Below are 22,579 nucleotides of genomic sequence, written 5' to 3' on the forward strand. Positions count from 1 at the left end.
AGAACATAAAAAGGTTCTTCATTATCATACTTACCTTACTAACCTCTGTGCCTATCACTACACCCTACCCTTTCAGCCAATTCATTGGTAATTCCCTAAACATCATGCTATCTATAGTCCCACACATTTTCACATGCTATTCTTTCCACCTGGAGTACTCTCACTTTCCAGTTTCCAACTACCCCTCCAACTGTGCACATCGTTTTAAAATCACTTCATGTTACTACCCACAAAATTTGATTTTTTGTGTGTGTGTGTGTGTGTGTGTGCGGTACGCGGGCCTCTCACTGTTGTGGCCTCTCCCTTTGCGGAGCACAGGCTCCGGATGCGCAGGCTTAGTGGCCATGGCTCACTGGCCTAGCCGCTCGGCGGCATGTGGTACCTTCCAGGACCGGGGCACGAACCCGTGTCCCCTGCATCGGCAGGCAGACTCTCAACCACTGCACCACCAGGGAAGCCCTTTTTGTTATAATTTTAAAATTTGTTTTAGGACTTATACTGTTTTATAGTTATTTTGCTTGTATCATTTTCCCCTATTAGAGTATGAGCTATTTGAGATCAGGAACTGTCTCTCTCTTTGTACTCCTAGTACTTAACAAGGGCAAGGCATAATGTAATCATTTAATAAATGAGTGTTTTAATGAATTTCATAGAAAATTCTAATACTGTTCTGGGATAGAGTTGCTAATGAATAGTAAAAAGGCCACAGATGGGCAGAAAAAGGGAAAAAAAAATATATATATATGCCTCAGCCGTATATAATATGTAATAAATATAATACATATTATAAATAAAATAATCTTTATTTTCATAATTTTTACTATAAGTAAAATTCAAGAGAATATTTCAGTTTCTATCTGTATACCTGAAAAGTTGTAGTGAATTGAATTAAATAGTAGTCAGATGGATACATTTTGAAAAATTAACCTCCTTCATTGATTATAAGTCAGTCTCGGTGTTTTTAGATTGTTTTCCTAAGTTAGCATTCTTAATGTGAAGGCAGAAAATGCCAGAATACTTCTATATTAATATTAATTCTATTAATATCTTAAAATTAGTACCTTAAAATATTAGTATATTAAAATTACCTGTTAAATTTGTTTTCGACATTGTTTTATATTAAAACTTGGTTGCTTGTATTTTTGGATTTGAGGGTAGTACAGTTAAATAAAATCTTGTAAGGGTCTTCCATCAGAAAGGCAGCTAAATAGAAGTCCCACTTAATGTAATCTACCTGTATATAACTTGCATCAACAGCAACAAAAAAACTCTCCTTTAAAATGAAGGAAAAAATTTTACCAATATTTCATAATATATAAAACTTCAAAAGTTAAATAAAATTTTATATGTAAGAAATTTTATTACCCACCACTTAATTTAGCAAAATCCAAATTACCTAAAAGCAAATTTTGTAGGTTACACTTTCCTGCCCAATGACCATTTTGCTGTTCATTAGCACCTTAGTAGAGGAAATAAAATAATTTTTAAACAGTAATCACTTTGGGCCTCACTAATTTAGAATTTATGATGACTGAGATACTGGACTGAAAGTATTAGCCTCTTACAGCCCGTGACCTAGATGTTGCCTAGTAAATTAAAATTGTATACAAAATTACAAGGGAAATTAAATCTTTTAGAGACTTTTAAGTACTACTTTAAAATAATCATTCCTATGTAATGGATTTGTTTACTATAAATCATACCTATAAAGCATATTTGTTGATTAAAAGCCATTAGTAATTTAGATTTCTCCAAAAACATTCTGAATTAGTGAGGTGTGTAATAGATAGTGAGATTTATATCTGTTCAGTTTTTGCAGGGATAACCTTGGCCAAAAATTACTTCTCAGGATTATGTTTGGAATTCTCTTTGCTATTTCATCCCTCTTGCCTTACAGTTTTAAAAATTGGTAAAATCTATGATATCTGTGTCTGTGTTGTATGTAATTGGAATGCCATAGTACCTACTGAGACACAGAGTGGATTTCTTTTACATGCTTCCTTTAAAAATTAATATTTTAATTCCATTGATTTAAGGAAATTATTTAATAATGGTTACCTGAACTCAGAACTGGGTGTATTGCATTAGTAGATTTATAAGAATAATATCAAGTTTTATATTTAATTTGATAAATTTCCTTTGAAAATAGTTCCCTTATATACTATTACTTTTTATATGAACAAATACATTGGAAATTGAAAACCAAAGGGTATATGGTGATTTTGCTCATAAATCTGTTTTCCAGCATTCATTTACTACATACATTGTCATCTGTGGTTCTTTTCTTTATTTCATAATTAATTTCAAAATTCAGCATTTTTTATCTAATTTAACATTTTCATATTTTTAAAGGTCCCCAGGTGCATCCAATTTTTCAACTTTACCAAAGATCTCTCCTTCATCTCTATCAAATAATTATAACAACATCAACAACAGAAAGTAAGCACTGAATCTTAAAAACTCTTTGTTTAATTGATCGCCCTATTGTGGTTGCAAAAAATCTCTTGTATCTAAAATTTAGGATAAAAGTCTTAATGCATTAAAATTGATTTTCTTTTAAATCACTGGTCAGTTCTTCAAGGAGTAACTTCACAAGAAAGCAAGCAGAGGTATAAACTTCTTGATTTAATATATATACTACAATAATTTACTAAAAGAGAAATAAAGCACTTTCAGAATTTCATATTCTAAACACTAATTATTGAAATATATATACAAGTCTGTTAGAATTCAAATTTTTAGGAACAGTATAAATTTCAGATGTCATTTTAGAACTAGACATGTAATCACAGACAATACATAGTGTTTTTTAAAAGTGTTTATCAGTGATTCTCAACTGGAAGACATACAAATTTTTATGTTTATCAAAAAGGCAATTACTTTTTCTGAAAAAGTTTGGAGAAACAATTCCCTTGCTCCATCAGGAATAGTATTCAGATTCTTAGGATTTACAAAAATTACATGAAAATGTGTGCCATATTGCTATAAGAAAAAGGATTCAAAGTCACTTGGAATTCACTATAACGTCTGACATGGATGTATTACCTTGAAAATTGGCATGGTTTTATATAAAAGGATAAAAAGAAAACTCTGTTTATAATTAGTCCATTCAATTATGGGAAGAATTTTAATCCAGAGATGATTATTGTCCTTTTACTTCTTGGAGATATACATTGTAGTTTATGTATTAGGTTTACAGGATTTATGTAGTTAAATATTTACTTGTCCAGTTCATAAATGGCATCTGATTATTCCAAAGGGTAAATTCAAAAGGACTGAAACTATTCGTGAAATAATCTTTTAAAAAGCACCATTAATTGAATTTATAGGTTTAATTAGTGTTCCCTTAAAATTCATATGGAGAGGTGGGGCTTGACAAAATGATTCTAATTTTAACATACATTTGGATTATAAATATATAATAGCCAAAATAACTTTGGAAAGGAAAAACAATGAGAAAGGATTAATCCTACTAAATATCACAACCTGTTATAAAGATATAAGAATTCAAACAGCATAGTACTGACCCAAGAATATACCTCCAGATCAGTGGAATAGAAAAGAGAGCCCAGAAACAGACCTTTATATATAAAAGAATGTAATGTGATCAGAAAGTATCCTAGACTAATGGAGAATGGGCAGATTATCCAGGAAATGCTATTGGAAAAATTGGATTGCTATTTCTCTTTAAAACTTTAAATTAAATTAAAATTTTAATTGTCAGGCATATTAAAAATTAAACAGCAAATAAATGGAAAATATTCTTGCTACAAATGACAAAGGAAGGGCAGATATTCTTAGTATATCAAGCTCATAAAAATCAGTGAGAAATTTTTTAAGACAACTTGAAAAGTAGTTAAATGATGCAGCTGGGCAATGAAAATAAGAGAATTAAAACAAACATTTTAAATGTTCAAGTTCACTACTAACTAGAGATATGTATATTAAAAACATAAACAACTCCATCCACTTTCCCCCACCTCAGTCTCATTGGGAAAAGTTGGTATCTGTTATTGTAAGGATTCTGTTTGAGTGGTTGGAATATTAGTCCAACTTTCGTAGAAAAGAGTTTGCTATATATATCAAGAAGATTTAAAACACTAATTCCTTACTTCAGTAGTAACAAGATACGTGCACTGTAGTATAATGGTGAAATATTGAAGACACTGGATATCCAAAATTGCAGTGTAGTGTGTTCTCTTCTATTTAAAAATGTATATCCACAGGCAAAAGAGTAAAGGGAAATATCCTCCTGTAATCTGGTTTGTATTTTACATGGTATCTTTTAATGTAATTCATCAAAAATCATTTTCTCATATGAGATAAAATATTATCTGTGTTTCTACTAATTGCAGATGGCTCCCACATTTACTATAAAAGACTTTGATTCCAGGTATAACATGTATTTATAGTTAGTTATTCTTTGGAGAGATTTTTTAGCATTGTATATAGACTGTATTGACCATAGGCTGTATTTTGACCAGAGTTGCCATATTAGTATATGTGATCTGGTGCTTCTGCTTTTGTCTTATTTCCCTCTCACAGTAAAAATATGACAGTACAATTTGATCTCAAAACCTCTGACTGCAGAAAATATTAAGAGAGGAATTGGAGTGTTGTCTTAAAAGTTTAGAACATGATTAATTAATGATTCTACTCCTATGACTAGGTTATATTGTTAGCTATTTATATTTGTCTATTTTAGACACTAAAATAGTCCTTTCATATTAGGAAATTTTAATAGCAAACAGCTACTGGTACCACCTTACTTAAAAGTAAAACTTAACCTTTCTTAGTAAGGAACAAAATTTAAACATTTACAAAATGGGGAGTTTTTTTTTACTTTAAAAAACTTGAATTAATGTTATAACAATTATTTCACATAAAATTTATTTCTTGACTTTCTTTTCGACTTCTGGAAATAAGTAGCTGCTTAAGACTTCAGATGGAAATAGCATAGTTTCTTTAAAAGTATGTAAAACGGGTAATGACCTTTTAAGATTAAATACGTTTATGAAACTTCATATATGTGGAGATAATACTCCAAGTGTAAACTGCATATTAAAATCAGTAGTTGTGACACAACGTTTATATGGCATTTATTTACAAATTCAAGACTTAAACTGATGCATTATTAAGATATAAAGTTTTCATTTCCAGAAATAAGAATATTTGTTATAAAAGTAATAACAAAGTGTACTTGGAATTATTTCACTGAAGTTTAATAAAGTTTAAGTTTTTATTAAAGACTAACATTATGAAGAATCAGATGCCAGAATATTGTTCATTCACCCTGTGTAGTAGTTTTACTTGTTAATCCGTACAGTATTAATTCTTGCCTCAGTTATAATTTAAGTACATTTTTAATATGTACCAAAATCTTTCCACTCTCCGCATTTTTCTTCTGTCTTGCTGCATTTGCTTTACTATAATACTTCCTCTGAAAAAATCTCTTTAATGTATTTATTGTCTCAACTCTTGGCATTCCACATCGGGGCACATTCTATTTTTCTGTTAATTCATTTAAAGCTCTTTTATTTGAAATGGAAATGACTCCCTGTAAGAGATTAAGCGATGAAAAGGAACTGGATTTTGGAGACTGCCAGAGACTAGCCATCTGGCTTTTGACAAGTTAGTTGCTGAAAGTATCATTTCATTAACTGCAAAGTGAGCATAATTACAGTTATGAGGATTAAATTATAGATTTATAGTGTTTATAATGTTAAATATAAATGCTAATTGAAAAGTCAGTTTCAGCCACCATCACCCTGATACCAAAACCAGACAGAGATGCTACAAAAAAAGAAAATTACAGACCAGTATTACTGATGAATATAGATGCAAAAATCCTCAATAAAATACTAGCAAACAATCCAACAACACATTAAAAGTATCATACACCAAGATCAAGTGGGATTTATCCCAGGGATGCAAGGATTCTTCAATATACATAAATCAATCAATGTGATACACCATATTAACAAATTGAAGAATAAAAACCATATGTTCATGTCAATAGATGCAGAAAAAGCTTTTGACAAAATTCAACACCATTTATGATAAAAACTCTCCAGAAAGTGGGCATAGAGGGAACCTGCCTCAACAAAATAAAGGCTATATATGACAAACCCACAGCAAACATCATTCTCAATGGTGAAAAACTAAAAGCATTTCCTCTAAGGTCAGGAAGAAGACAAGGATGTCCACTCTCGCCACTGTTATTCAACATAGTTTTGAAAGTCCTAGCCATGGCAATCAGAGAATAAAAAGAAATAAAAGGAATCCATACTGGAAAAGAAGAGGTAAAACTGTCACTGTTTGCAGATGACATGATACTATACATAGAGAATCCTAAACATGCCACCAGAAAACTAGAAAACTACTGTAGAAAACTACTAGAGTTAATCAGTGAATTTGGTAAAGTTGCAGGATACAGAATTAATGCACAGAAATCTTGCATTCCTATACACTAACAACGAAAGATCAGAAAGAAAAATTAAGGAAACACTCCCATTCACGATTGCAACAAAAAGAATAAAATACCTAGGAATAAACCTACCTATGGAGGTAAAAGACCTGTACTCAGAAAACTATAAGACACTGCTGAAAGAAATCAAAGATGACACAAACATATGGAGAGATATACCATGTTCTTGGCTTAGAAGAATCAGTGTTGTGAAAATCACTATACTACCCACAGCAATCTACAGATTCATTGCAATCCCTATCAAACTACCAATGGCATTTTTTACAGAACTAGAACAAAAGATCTTAAAATTTGTATGGAGACACAAAAGACCTCGAATAGCCAAAGCAGTCCTGAGGGAAAAAAACAGAGCTGGAGGAATCAGAGTTCCTGACTTCAGACTATACTACAAATCTACAATAATCAAGACAATATGGTACTGGCACAGAAACAGAAATATTGATCAGTGGAACAGGATAGAAAGCCCAGAGATAACCCCATGTATATATGGTCACCTTATCTTTGATAAAGGAGGCAAGAATATACAATGGAGAAAAGACAGCCTCTTCAATAAGTGGTGCTGGGAAAACTGGACAGCTACATGTAAAAGAATGAAATTAGAACCTCCCTAATACTATACACAAAAATAAACTCAAAATGGATTAAAGACCTAAATGTGAGCTCAGACACTATAAAACTCTTAGAGGAAAACATAGGAGGAACACTCTTTGACATAAATCACAGCAAGATCTATTTTGAGCCACCTCCTAGAGTAATGGAAATAAAAACAAAAATAAACAAATGGGACCTAATGAAACTTAAAAGCTTTTTGCACAGCAAAGGGAACTATAAGCAAGATGAAAAGACAACCGTCAGAATGGGAGAAAATATTTGCAAGCAAATCAAAGAACAACAGATTAAGCTCCAAAATATACAACAGTTCATGCAGCTCAATATCAAAAAAACAAACAACCCAATCAAGAAAATGGGCAGAAGACCTAAATAGACATCTCTCCAAAGAAGGCATTCACATGGCCAAGAGGCACATGAAAAGCTGCTCAACATCACTAATTATTAGAGAAATGCAAATCAAAACTACAATGAGGTATCACCTCACACCAGTTAGAATGGGCATCATCAGAAAATCTACAAACAGTAAGTGCTGGAGAGGGTATGGGGAAAAGGGAACCCTCTTGCACTGTTGGGAATGTAAATTGATCCAGCCACTATGGAGAACAGTATGGAGGTTCCTTAAAAAACTAAAAATAGAATTACCATATGACCCAGCAATCCCACTACTGGCCATATACCCTGAGAAAACCATAATTCAAAAAGACACGTGCACCCCAGTGTTCATTGCAGCACTATTTACAATAGCCAGGTCATGAAAGCAACCTAAATGCCCATCAACAGATGAGTGGATAAAGAAGATGTGGTACATCTATACAATGGAGTATTACTCAGTCATAAAAAGGAACGAAATTGGGTCATTTGTAGAGATGTGGATGGACCTAGAGACTGTCATACAGAGCGAAGTAAGTCAGAAAGAAAAAAACAAGTATCATATATTAACGCATATGTGTGGAATCTAGAAAAAGGGTACAGGTGAACCAGTTTGCAAGGCAGAAATAGAGACACAGAAGTAGAGAACAAATGTATGGACAACAAGGGGGGAAAGTGGAGAGGAGGGTGGGATGAATTGGGAGATTGGGATTGACATATATACAGTAATATGTATAAAATAGATAACTAATAACGTGCTGTATAAAAATACATAAAATTAAATTTTAAAAAGTCAGTTTCAAATATTTATAGAAAGATAAGGGCTCGGTTTTGCTATAAAATGTTATATTTTTAAATGTATATTCATTTAAAATGAATTAATCTAGCATAGCATTAAAATTCCCATTAAGATTACTGGCAAATTTATTTGTTTTTGCAAAGTAACATAACCTTATGGGATAAGGACTAGCTTACAACCTTTAGAAGAAAAAATAGCAGCAGTAGTCATGAAAGATACAGAGGCTGTCTTTTGGGTTTAGGTTTACATGTACTTTGTTGAAGTGTTTAAAGAGCCGTTGGTTTTGATATTTTCCACGACAGACTTTATTTGATTTAAAGAACACATAAGATGTGGATTATAAGTGACCAATGAAGATAGTATTAAAATATTTTTAATTTGTTAGTTTTCTGTATTATCATTTAGCATGTAGACTGCCATCTTACTCTTTGGCCAAGGTTTATACTTATCCTGTCACTTAAACTAAAATGTAGATATCCTTTAAGGATTCGGATCACTTGCATGGGTGTTGGTGTGGGTGTGGGTGTATGCATGAGCATATATTTGGGCATACTTTCCCTCTGTACTCTGACTTAAGTTTTATTATAATTTTACAGCTGATATATATGGGTTTTTTTTAACATGTTGAAAATGTGTAGGCCTTGCATTTTTGTAATATATAGCAGACCTTGATTTTAAGCACTTCTTTTTTTTTAACTTTTTTTTTTTAATTATTATTTATTTATTTTTGGCTGCGTTGGGTCTTCGTTTCTGTGCGAGGGCTTTCTCTAGTTGCGGCAAGCGGGGGCCACTCTTCATCGCGATGCGCGGGCCTCTCTCTATCGCGGCCTCTCTTGTTGCGGAGCACAGGCTCCAGGCGCGCAGGCTCAGTAGTTGTGGCTCACGGGCCCAGTTGCTCCGCGGCATGTGGGATCCTCCCAGACCAGGGCTCTAACCCGTGTCCCTGCATTGGCAGGCAGACTCTCAACCACTGCGCCACCAGGGAAGCCCCCTAAGCACTTCTTAAAGGGGTAAAAGGAAAACCAGGATTCAGTTTCTTGTTACATGTCCTCAAAGTTAGATTCAAGAATCCAGTCACTGAGTGACGATATATGGAATTGCTGATAGGTGCCTTGAACTTTGTTACTGCTAATCTAAAATAAAATATGAGTTATAAGGCTAGTGATCTGCAAAATCCAAAAGATGCTTGAACCCTTTTTTTTTTTTCTTTAAGTTTAAAACAAGTAAATAGCTACAAGTCTATGAATTGCTCAAGGTTGCACTTCTTTGGAGCCTGCTCTTTTTGTTTAACTTTGCGATAGCTTGGTTTTTCAGTCTGAGAGTTGATCTTTTATTTGTGATGAAGGGGGGTGTTTTCTTAAAAATACAAAAATATTAGTGGGATAGCATTGTGTGCGTAAATTTTGGTTGATATGGTTTCGTGTGTTTTACCTGTTGTTTGTTAGGGTGTGTATGTTTACTAAAGGCTTTGTTAGAACAAGCAGTAGTACAGTTCATTTTAACTGTTATAAAGTGAGAGTATAGAAGCTACAATAGGAAGTATTTGAAATTATAAGTAAAAACTTAAAAAAAAATAATACCAGGGATAAATTATAGCCAATTGAGATTGTCAGAGTTACTGATTTACCATGTTTATTTGTAACACTGTATTCATTTATTTACATCATTATTTGCTTTTAGCAAATAACCTTGATTCTTGTTCAGGTTTGTTCTAGTGAATAAAAAAAATAATGATTGAAAGTATGCTTTTGAATTATATCCAAAGCATCCATCATAAATATAAGATAACCTATTAAAAATTAAGGAAGAATCTATCCTTTTCCACAAAATTTTTTTTAGTTACATGTAAAAAGAAAGAGGGATTTAACTTATTGACTTCTCTTAGTTCTTTGTAAAATTACCCTGATTCTCTAAGGTTGAATATTATGTAGGGTTTTTTTTAAGATTAATATTTATTATACTCGTAGTACAAATTATCCTGAGGTTGTATTTACCTAGTTAAATAAACTGCATTAATCTGACAAACTAGAAGATTCTTTCCATAATAATAATAATACTGAAGTGTGTACTCGCTTCGAATCATTTCATTTTTGCATTGCTGATCACCCCAGGCTGTTTTCTGCATTTGAATACCAGATTTTGCTGGTCTAGCGTAGAATACTATAAATAGAATCTTCAATGCATCAGAACAGTGATGTCACAAAGGCCCTGGAAATCTCTGCTCTCACCTGTAACTAAAGCACAACTCTTCCTGCTTCTACTGTTCTCACTCTATTACAGTAGCAGGATGTAAAAGGGACATCAGTGAGATGATTTATTGCTGCGGGTGGTGTTTAAAATCTGAATGTTTTACATTTGATGGAGCAATGAAGAATGGAGCAAGCTGTGAAGCTGCTCCAGTTAATCAAGGGTAGAAAGACATAATGTGGTTTGTATTGGTTGGTGTGGTATATGATGCCGTGATTTTCTTGATTGAATGAGGAGTATATTAATTAAGGGGGTTATTTTGATTTAGGTTCATGTTAAAAGTACCTGAGTTAAGTGCTTTATAAAAAAATTAATGACTGACCACGTATCTCAAATAGGTTTAAAGTACTCTGTTCATTATAACTATATGATGATAATTGGCTGAATTATGAAAAAGATTTTTTGTTTTCTTCCAGTGTGAAAAACTCAAATTATTGTCTCCCATCATATACTGCTTATAAGAACTATGATTATTCAGAACCTGGAAGAAACAATGAACAGCCCGGCCTCTGTGGCCTAAGTAACTTGGGAAATACGTGTTTCATGAACTCAGCTATTCAGGTAGGTCTTTCCAAACAAAGTGAAACTCATATGTTTTATGGTAATCAATAATACAAGAGGAATAGAGTTGGGTTTTACTTGTCAGAATATGAGTATTATATGTGTTTGGAGAGTTTGTGTTTTCATGGAAGATTTAAGCATACACATTTGAATCATTCATTCTAAGAATATCTTATCATGATTCTCGGTTAGGTGGCATGTGATTGATTGTCATATAGTAGAAGATTAAATATAAGTTCATACAAAAAATATAATTCCAAACAGAAAACCTAGGCTCTCTGAGAAGAAAATAAAGCTAGTGAGATCTCTCCTTTATATGAAGTCTCTTGCTTTCTTTAGACATTGGTGGGAGTTTCAGAGAATGATTATTTTATGGTCACCAGTGTTCTAACTCTAAATAAAATTAATTTTAAATCTTTTTTTTACCTTAATGTGAAATTAAGATTTGTAAAAATTAGAAAATTTTATGAACCTTTTGTATACATATTTTTAACAAATCACTTTCCCTTAATACTCTTTCAATTTGGGGATATAACAGATCACTGCCCTTTTTTTCCCTTTGTCTCTCCATAGAGCTTCCCTTTTCTTCCTGCTCTGTCTGTACCTTCTTCCAGTTTTACTTGTGAAATATTTATGTCTTTGATTGATTGTGAAGTAACAAGATCCATGTATACTTTAATATCACTGTTACTGTGCATAAAATTAGAGCTGGTTATTTTATTCCCCTTTTACAAATAAAATTCTGTATTTCAAAAAGCCCAAAATAATGGTATACTATTTTGATATTTGAATTTTAACCTTCTTTTGGAAGTCTTTTTTTTCTTTCTTTCCTTTTTTTTTGTGTGTGTGTGCAATTCTGAATTTCTATTTTTAAATCTGCAGTATTCTGTTCTCTGTATTTTAATACTGAATCTCCTGTGCCCAGGAGGCACCCTCCAAAGATATAAATTAAATACAGCTATGGATTGATAACGACATTATTGCAAATCTTGACTATCTGAGAAAAGTATAGGACTCTTTATCATCCAAAATTCAAAATAAATCCTTTGTACATAGTCATTAATCCAGTTGTTTCCTAAATGAACCATTGTCTTTATAGCATTCTTGAAAAACTAGAAATTTAACTGTCATAACTCTTGACCCAGGAGTTGGCAACTTTTCTTAGACATGCACTGGGATGTATAATTGATTAATTCCTGATATCTTGGTTTAGAGTTGAGCCACTCAGGAAATAGCCTATCTGCTGAAGCAGATACTGTATAGGTTAATAAACTATTCCTTTATAAACTTTCTTTGATGAGTAATATTGCTTATACTTTAATGTGAATTACTTTATCCAAAATTTTTTTCTAGGATCCTAGCACTAGTTAGACAATTAAATTTTAAAATATTTTATCTTTATTTTCCGGAAGAGGAGAAAGGGAACTCATCTGAGAAGAGCAAGCCAAAACATACTGTTATCCTGGCAGTTATTTAGATAACAAAGTAAAGTGCATGGGTGCTGAGCTTTCAGAGTAGGAACAGGGCAGACATATTGTAATTTTGTTTGTATATCTGTTGGACTACCCTGCCTAATCACTGAAAAATCATCTTCAGCACCATCTCTGAAAAATGTTTTATATAATCGGTGGTTACATCAGTATCAGAAAACCCTTTCTCATATCACCAATCATATTAATTGTTATACAGCTGCTTATCCTTGCACTACCAAAATTACTTTGGTTCTGGAGGCTTGATATTCTTGAGGTCTTTTGGGTTTTGTTTTTTTTTTTTAACATTGTAGTATGGAAAACCGGTCTTGGTGCTTTTTCATAAGGATTAAGACTAGGATTTTCAAAAAGTTTTAATAGCATAAGCATAAAAAATTTGAGTCTATTAGAACAAAAGTTAGTGTTCTTGCTAATCATTCATGGTAGTCTCTAGCTTACATTCAAACTAAATTCCTTCTAGGGCAATATTACATTCTCGTTTCCTGTGCCTTTGTTATCGTCTATTTAGTGTTGTGTCCTTATGATTAACTCAATTTCTCAAAAACAAGTATTAAAATGAAATCTTCTAATCAGCTGTGTTGAGCTAGATTTGGCATTTGTTGAACTTTTTTGTGTATGTTTAAGGTGTAAGAAACTTCATTTATTAGTTTTTGCTTCTGTTCAAAGCAATTTTATTACAATAGGTATGTCTAATGCTGACCTTCTCTCTTAATATATTTCATCTTTACATGTTTCATTTCAACTGAGATATAGCCATGAGGGTGAGGTTTGTTAGGGTGATAGTTTGTAATTTTCTGATAATATCATAAAGTAAGAAAAAACTTTCATGAAAATTTTAGCAAAATATTTTAAGCAGTGGATATTATTTTATGTCTGTATCTTGTTGGAAACTGTACTTTTTCTAAAATAAAACTCTTCAATCAAGTTGGAGAAGAGAAAAAATTAGTTTCAATTTTTGCTGCTTTTGACTTTTAATCCAAATCCAGAATTAGAAAAGCTAGTACTTCAGTTTTATTTTCTGAAAGCATCTGTGATTTTTAATTGCTTTAGATGTCAGCTCTCAAGTTGAAAATTCACCATAGGAGGGAATATAAAATGGTGGCAGTAGCCTATGTTATTCTGTTTCATGAACACCATGTAAGTTCTTAGGTCCACAGATGAAAAGGGTAAAAGATAGTTAATAGAGTAGATTTTTTAAAATAATGTTTTTAGATACTGTTTCCTCAGTTATGCTGTTTTTTCAAGTGACTTCTGTGACTTCTGTGAAACTGAAGATAATTCATGAACTTCAGAAAATATTATTTTAAAAAATCTGATAATTTGTATTTTAATATAATTCCTTTTATTAATTCAATAATTCTAGAAATATGAGTGGTCCTTAGTACATCAGGCAGTGTAATTATTGATATATTGTTAACAATATGGATATGAAAACATACCTATTTTTTCTTTGTGAGAATGGGTTATGCTTAACCCATCAGTAGCCTTAAGATGATGAAATTGTTTGATAGCTTGTGATTAAAAACTTAAGAAGCATCAATCTGAGTGTGATTTAATATCATTATTGTTATTATTCAATTTAATTATATTGATATTCAAGATTTTCTCTGATTTAATGGTACAACTGAGTATTAAATTTTTCCGATGAGCACAGTACTGCCATACAGTTTCAATTTATCAAGTTAATATTTACTGAATGGCAAACATGTGAGATACTTTTAGACATAGATCCTGACTTATGAAGAGTATAGTCTTGATACTGTGATTTTTCACGTTTTACTTTTAGCATGAAAATTTTTTTTTAATTATTACTTTGAAAAGTTTAATTGTATCCTCAATATTTAAACAGATGTAGTGAAGTTGCTTTGGTTGGGTGAAGTGCCCGGAGTCCCATCTGCTTTCTTCTACTTAGTGGCCCTAGAAGCATTCTCATGGGATCCCAGGGCTCTGAGGAACAGTTTAAAAACCATATTCTGGCTAGAGAAAAGACAACAACACATTAAAAATTAGCAATAAAAGTTAGAAGCACAGACTATGGAGTTACACTATCTGGATTGATACTGATCACCTGTGCTGCCCTGTATAAGTTGTTTCTATAACTCATTTTTCTCCTCAGGTGAGGAAAATAATAGTACCCATATCTTAGGAGTTTTGTGGGGATTAAGTGAGTTGATGAATATAAAGCTCTTAGGATAGTGACTGGCACATTGTAAACGAATAGGTATTAGATTTCGTATTATTTTGTCTTTTTAAATTGAAGGAGTCAAGCAGAATGACTTCGGGAAAATTCTACCATCCATAGTTCCTGTATTTATTTGTTCTCCTTTCCTACAAGTCTTATTCCACTTTGTCAGGACCTAGTGAATGAAGAAAGACTTGAATGTACTTCTAATTTTTTTTGGCTTAGTAGTATTACAATAATGGTATTTATCATTATAAATCAGTATTATCCATTTCTGAGCTGTGTTAATTCAGCTCTCCTAGGCATACTGATAGGCAAGGGATATAACAACATAGAACTGTTCATGAATAAGCAATCTGCAGGAAATTTAAGATTCTTGAGTTCAGGTTATCTCTGGCCTCAGCCTCCTGAGTAGTTATGATTACAGGCATATACCACCGTGTCCCAGTGGTACAAATAAGTTAACAAAGTAGTCTTCTAGGGCCCTAAATGTATTATTCCATTGAGAGAATGTCTAGTTTTTGAAATTTGCATTATTGGAGGTAATTTTAATTAGCATTAGTTGAGTAGATTTCAGGAGCACTCCAACCCTTGTCTTTTTCATTGTCAAGGCCTAGGAGGCTCATGATTGGCCTCCTGAAAGAAGCAACTCTTCAGATGGATTTGAAGCAGGGGAGTGATATATGGTCCTTTTCACTGGAAAGCTGCATGGCATGAGATAGTTGTTTTCAAACTCTTTACTTGGAAGTAATAGGTCTCCTTAAATAGACTCTAGGAATTCACTGAAAAAACTGATAGTGATCAAGGACCTGTTCATTATCCCTGTCACACAATGCAAAGTCAGTTGAAATTCCAGGCATTTTTAAGGTCAGCTTCTTCCTGTGATCTGTTGGGTTAGGGAAAAAATCTTTCTGTAAATTCAGAAGAATATTGAAAGTTTTTTTATAAGACTTAATTAAAGAGAATGAGTGATACTACACAGAAATAATATTCTTTTAGGAAACTAGATTCTCATTATAATGTAAAACAGTAAAAAAGTCACTACTAAAGCTGTTATTTCTGTGTTCTAGTACTTCATAGCTTTGAATGTGACTAAGTGTAATGCTTTTCTACACTTACCTGAGACTCATTTTGCATTTATTGGAACAAATTCTTGGAAACACACTTTAACATGAAGCTTTGTAATTTTATTCAAATTAACCAAACTTACAGCTGAACAAGTGAACATAGTTTCAATCACAAAAAGAAACACCTAACCCCTGAGACATAAGAATTTTAAAAAACAGTTTAGGATTTTAAAGAAAATGACTTCTGATAAAACTGAGAATGTGGCTGATTAAAAGTTCAAATAATATTCCTAGGGCAGATTTTTATCTATCCAAGCAATTAAACTCAATTATTTGAGTTTCTTCCATACCATGTGCCAAAAATTACATGGCAAACTAGCATCAAAAATATGTTTAATTATCAAATGACAACTCAATCAGATCTTTCCAATTTGATAAAGGTAAAGAAATGCAAACAGCCTTACTTGTATTAGAACCATTCACTTTCCCATCACAGATACCAATGTTTCTACTTCTCCCTTGTTTGCAGGGAAAGGGAGAAGTATCCCTTCCCTTTAGAAAAAGAAAAGGGGCTGGGAAAAGAGAACCTGAATTCTCAGGCAGCTTATTTGTGGAAAGAGTATATATAGCAAAGTTCTGTAAGTATTTAGTTTTCATAACTGGAGTAGAAACGGTATCTCTGAAAGAATGCCTTGTACCTGTGTTACTTGGCTAAAATGATTTCTAGTCATGAAAATATATGCCTTTCTTAACCAACAGTCTTACTTGTCTGTTCTTCACATTCTTCCAAATTAATATACAAATTTCTCTAGGATTAATGCTTCTATTTCTGTTAATAAAAACTTTCTAATGTTTTGTCAGTCCCTAATTCTATAATAGGAAATGACAAGAGTACAGGTTACAGGGGAAAGGCTTATTTCAAGGAGTTGTAAATAATTATATCTGATTTTAATACAGAATTGTTTTACATTATATTCACTAGGTAGAATTACTTGCAGTGCTAACATTTATGGCAGCAGTTTTTAATATAATCACACTGAAGTATCTTGTATTGATTTTAATAACTACTCAGTATCTGTAATTGAAAACATAAGAAATGTTAATCTTTAATATATAATGGTAACTACAAACTTGACCCCTCTAACAAAAGAAAAGAAAAGAAAAAGCGGTTCCAGATTTACTTCTGTTACCTAAAAATCAAAAACAGTTCATTTTCTTGATGTCAAAATCTTTTCTAAAATACATTTTCTTCCTTTAATAAAGTTATGCATATCATTCAACACATTATGATTGGAATATTCTTAAGTATATCAGGGTTATGTTCTAAATTTTATAAATTGGTATTATTGAATAGTGTCACTAGAAAATATAAGATATTGGACTGATAGAGCCTTTCAAAGGAGAAAGACATGCTAAATTTCTCTTAAAGCCTTGTTTGTTGTCTTTTGCCTATTTGTTCTAACGTATACATTTAAATTCTGGTCAGTTGCGGCTATGCTGTTTTAATTACTGAAAGACCCTTGTCTGTTAGATTTTTTGCTTCTAATATCACACTTAAGATCAGCTTTCTATATTAGTTTGTGAGTAAAAATAGTTTGTGGTGATGCATGTTGCCAATGATCAACTTCATTAGTGTTTTCACTTTGCCAATAATGGATGCTTAGTTCAGTATTTTTTTTTTAGTAGTGTATATATGGAAACCAATTGCTAAGTGTTACCAATCACCTCTTTACAGTAATTTGTAAACTATACTATACTGGGAGAGTGTCAGTGAGTTGGTTACTGAAAACCATTGCTTAATTAATAATAACATTTAAAATAAATTACTAATTCTCATAAATTCATGTTAAAATATTAATAGCCCAGTAATGAACTTGCAGTATCTGATAGTAACAGTATCCTTCTTTGCATAGTAAAGGTTGTTTTTCCTATCATTGTCACTTTCTTAATTTCCTCTTCACAGAGACCCCTGGGTTAGGGCATCTGTTATCCTTATTTCACTGATGAGGAAATTGAGGCAAGGAAAGTTTAAGTGACTTGTCATTCACTAAGACAAGTTAATAAATGAGTTAAAACTGGGCTGTTATTCAGATATCCTGAGATAATGTATCTTTCATAATTATACTAGTCAGCTTGTAAGAAATGCTTTTAAAATGTTTCATTTTATTGTCACATATACATAACATAACATTTACCGTTTTAACTATTTTTAACTTCAGTGGTATTAAGTATATTCACATTGTTGTGCAACCATTAAAAATGTTTTTATGTTTATGCCAAATATATGGCCCCCATAATACAAGATGTTCCCATAAGGTGTTCCCATAACTGTTTGCATGATTCAAACAGTTTCCCTGGGAGGTTATTTACACACTTACTCATTTGATGGTGTGTTCGAAATATTTTAAGAACTCCTTTTGGAATTGCTTTCATTCTTCTGAATTTCACTGATGGATATTTCTCTTCCTTTGATGACAAAGTTGATTTTTCAAAAACCTGATGTTATTCAGAGCATTATCTGCAGAATATTATAGGTGATCAAGCTAGATAATTTTTTTCAAATAATAAATATACTTGTGCAATCATCCATTCGTTTACTCAGCAAATATTCATCAAGGGCCCACTAAGTGCCTTTCACTCTGATAGGCAATAACTATACCATGGTGAACAAAACCAGTACTATTTCCATGGATCGTAGTCTAGTAGGGGAGATAAACGTTAAATAAATTGTGAATATTTTAAGCATCATGAAAAGAAAAAATCATGGAGAGTGCTCTGAGTATAGCAAGAGCTGGGAGAGCACCTAATTTATATTGGATACCATGTTCCCCAGAAGTAACCTTTGAGCTATGACCAAAAAATAGGTGTTAGTTGGGCAGGTGAGAGTTGAAGTCAGATGGAGCAACAGCATGTGCAGAGCCCCTAAGGTGGGCAAGTTTGAGGAACCAAAGATGAGTAACCTGTGAGATAATATTTAAATGGGGGTGGGATAAAATGAGTTCAGAGAAATAGGCAAAAGCCAGATCATGTGGGGGAATATGGATTGTAATGTATTAAAAGGCATTGAAGGTTCCAGGCTGCTATCATCTCATCTGTTTATTGCATTTATCTTCTAGCTGATTTCTCTGCTTATACCCTTAACTCCTATGGTCTGTCCTCACAAGAACAGCCAGAGCGATGTTTTTAAACTTAAGGCACCTGTCACCCTTTGTCCATATCACTAAATGCCTTCTTATTTCACTCAACAGAAGCTAGAGTTCTTAAAAGAGAATATAAGGCATATAAGGCCGTGTATGATCTGGCTTCTGTCTTATTTTCTACCACTTTCCTCCATGCTCACTCTGCTCCATCCTCAGTGGCCCCCCCTCACATATTGCACGAATGTTCCTGCCTTGGGGTCTCTGAACTTATAATTTCCTATACTTGGAATGTTCTTTCTCCAAATGTTTATATCCTTTCTTTCTCATTTCCTTTAGGTCTCTATTAATCAGTCAGATCCTTCCCGACTCACTGTATACGATGGTAACTGCCCTCTCCCATTCCATGACCACCTGCTATATGCTGTATATATATATTTGAGTTTTTTGTTTATCTGTTTGCCTCCCTCTACTCCCAACTCATGCTCCATGAGCACAGGAGTTTTGTTTTAGTCACTGCTTTAGCCCCATTACCTCAAACAGTGTCTGGCATGTATTGTAGAAGGCATTCAAATTAATGAAAAGTGAAGGAAATCACAAGTGTGTGTCTGGTTTTTGGCTTGTACGTCATAATGAGAACATAATGGTAACAGTGGGAGGAGAGACACAGGAGAAGTAGGTTTGGGGTAAGGAGAAGATTATGAGTTAATTTTAGTCATGTTCAGTTTGTCATACCAATGAAACATCCAAGTGGATATATCATAGGCAGTTGGATATTCTAGTATGGAATATAGACCAGAGGCCTAGGTTAGAAATAAAAATATGACTGTAGATGGTATTTAAAATCAGGGAAATGATTGCATCTGTGAAGTGAGGCCATCTGTGAAAAAGACATCCCAGGACTAAGCCTTACAATATAACATTTGAATATAACATTTGAATCTAACATTTGAATCTAACATTTGAAAGGAGGAAAGACACTACTGTTGCAACAGGAAAAAAAGAAATGGATTATGGACGCAAGTAGTTTCTAGATTTTGTAATGACTTCCATTATCTTAAAAGTACGAGACCAGATCATAATCTAAGAATGAAAGAATAAGATTGCTCAGCAATGTTGAGATCTCATTGTTTGAGATCTTAATGTTTAGCTACATGGTGCATAAAATAGATGGGTTCATACATGAAAATGATTGGGTTCATCTAGGGCTGTAGAGAGAAAAGGTCAAAGGAATTAAGAGCAACTAGACGAATTTTCTTATTTAGCTAATCCAGTAAACATCCACTGAGACCTGCTCCATGCCAAGCGTTGTTCTAGACACTGGTGGTACAGAGTTGAACAAGACTGTGCCTATCCTCTTGAATGTCGTGCTGTGGTGAATGAGATAGCCATATAAATAAATAAGATGTAATATGTGACATGATAGAAAGCATGATCAGCCAAATGTTTTGAAAGCAAAGAAAAGAGAGCCATTGGGAAATAAGTGAGGCTTCACCAAGGAGGTGACGCTTGAGTTGGGTCTTGATTTCGTTTGATTGAGTATATTATTCATTATGACTTATATTTGGTTCATCTGGTCATAAAAATAGCAGTGACTTACCAGAGGTACAACTATAACATTATAGCTCATGCTTGTTACCACATTTTTCCACCACAAAAATCCCTACATCAGAGGGAGGAACACTCCCAAACTCATTCTACGAAGCCACCATCACCCTGATACCAAAACCAGACAAAGATGTTACAAAGAAAGAAAACTAGAGGCCAATATCACTATGAACATAGATGCAAAAATCCTCAACAAAATACTAGCAAGCAGAATCCAACAGCACATTAAAAGGATCATACACCATGATCAAGTGGGGTTTATCCCAGGAATGCAAGGATTCTTCAGTATACGCAAATCAATCAATGTGATACACCATATTAACAAATTGAAGGAGAAAAACCATATGACCATCTCAATAGATGCACAGAAAGCTTTCGACAAAATTAAATACCCATTTATGATAAAAACCCTCCAGAAAATAGGCATGGAGGGAACTTACCTCAACATAATAAAGGCCATATATGACAAACCCACAGCCAACATCGCCCTCAATGGTGAAAAACTGAAACCATTTCCACTAAGATCAGGAAGAAGACAAGGTTTCCCACTCTCACCACTATGAATCAACATTGTCTTGGAAGTTTTAGCCACAGCCATCAGAGAAGAAGAAGAAAGAAAAGGAATCCAAATCGGAAAAGAAGTAAAGCTGTCACTGTTGGCAGATGACATGATACTATACATAGAGAATCCTAAAGATACTACCAGAAAACTACTAGAGCTAATCAATGAATTTGGTAAAGTAGCAGGATACAAAATTAATGCACAGAAATCTCTTGCATTCCTATACACTAGTGATGAAAAATGTGAAAGTGAAATTAAGGAAACACTCCCATTTACCATTGCAACAAAAAGAATAAAATACCTAGGAATAAACCTACCTAAGGAGACAAAAGACCTGTATGCAGAAACCTATAAGACACTGATGAAAGAAATTAAAGATGATACAAACAGATGGAGAGATATGCCATGTTCTTGGATTGGAAGACTCAGTGTTGTGAAAATGACTATATTACCCAAAGCAATCCACAGATTCAGTGCAATCCCTATCAAACTGCCAAGGGCATTTTTCACAGAACTAGAACAAAAAATTTCACAATTTGTATGGAAACACAAAAGACCTCGAATAGCCAAAGCAATTTTGAGAAAGAAAACCAGAGCTGGAGGAATCAGGCTCCCTGGCATAAGACTATACTACAAAGCTACAGTAATCAAGACAGTATGGTTCTGGCACAAAAACAGAAATATAGATCAATGGAACAGGATAGAAAGCCCAGAGATAAACCCACGCACATATGGTCACCTTATTTTTGATGAAGGAGGCAAGAATATACAGTGCAGAAAAGGCAGTCTCTTCAATAAGTGGTGCTGGGAAATGGGACAGCTACATGTAAAAGAATGAAATTAGAACACTGCCTAACACCATACCCAAAAATAAACTCAAAATGGATTAAAGACCTAAATGTAAGGTCAGACACTATCAAACTCTTAGAGGAAAACATAGGCAGAACACTGTATGACATAAATCACAGCAAGATCCTTTTTGACCCACCTCCTAGAGAAATGGAAATAAAAACAAAAATAAACAAATAGGACCTGATGAAACTTAAAAGCTTTTGCACAGCAAAGGAAACCATAAACAAGACGAAAAGACAACCCTCAGAATGGGAGAAAATATTTGCAAATGAAGCAACTGACAAAAGGATGAATCTCATGCAGCTCAATATCAAAAAAACAAACCACCCAATCCAAAAATGGGCAGAAGACCTAAATAGACATCTCTGCAAAGAAGATATACAGATTGGCAACAAACACATGAAAGGATGCTCAACATTATTAATCATTAGAGAAATGCAAATCAAAACTACAGTGAGTTATCACCTCACACCGGTCAGAATGGCCATCATCACAAAATCTACAAACAGTAAGTGCTGGAGAGGGTGTGGAGAAAAGGGAACCCTCTTGCACTGTTGGGAATGTAAATTAATACAGCCACTATGGAGAACAGTATGGAGGTTTCTT

At 33.3% G+C, this 22,579-nt stretch overlaps 1 protein-coding gene across 4 annotated transcripts in view; it reads left to right on the forward strand.

Annotated features, from left to right (window-relative positions):
* USP15 (ubiquitin specific peptidase 15) overlaps nt 1-22,579 on the forward strand; it is a 125,618-nt gene that overhangs the window by 68,238 nt on the left and 34,801 nt on the right. For 3 of the 4 annotated variants that reach the window (XM_067697197.1, XM_067697201.1, XM_067697199.1), the window contains 2 exons: nt 2,353-2,439; nt 10,931-11,075. In XM_067697197.1, the coding sequence (XP_067553298.1) occupies nt 2,353-2,439; nt 10,931-11,075 (232 nt within the window). The remainder of the gene's footprint in view (nt 1-2,352; nt 2,440-10,930; nt 11,076-22,579) is intronic. The other variant, XM_067697198.1, reaches the window with a different exon arrangement.

The sequence above is a fragment of the Pseudorca crassidens genome, chromosome 11 (genome assembly GCF_039906515.1).
Source record: "Pseudorca crassidens isolate mPseCra1 chromosome 11, mPseCra1.hap1, whole genome shotgun sequence".
NCBI classification, from domain to species: domain Eukaryota; kingdom Metazoa; phylum Chordata; class Mammalia; order Artiodactyla; family Delphinidae; genus Pseudorca; species Pseudorca crassidens.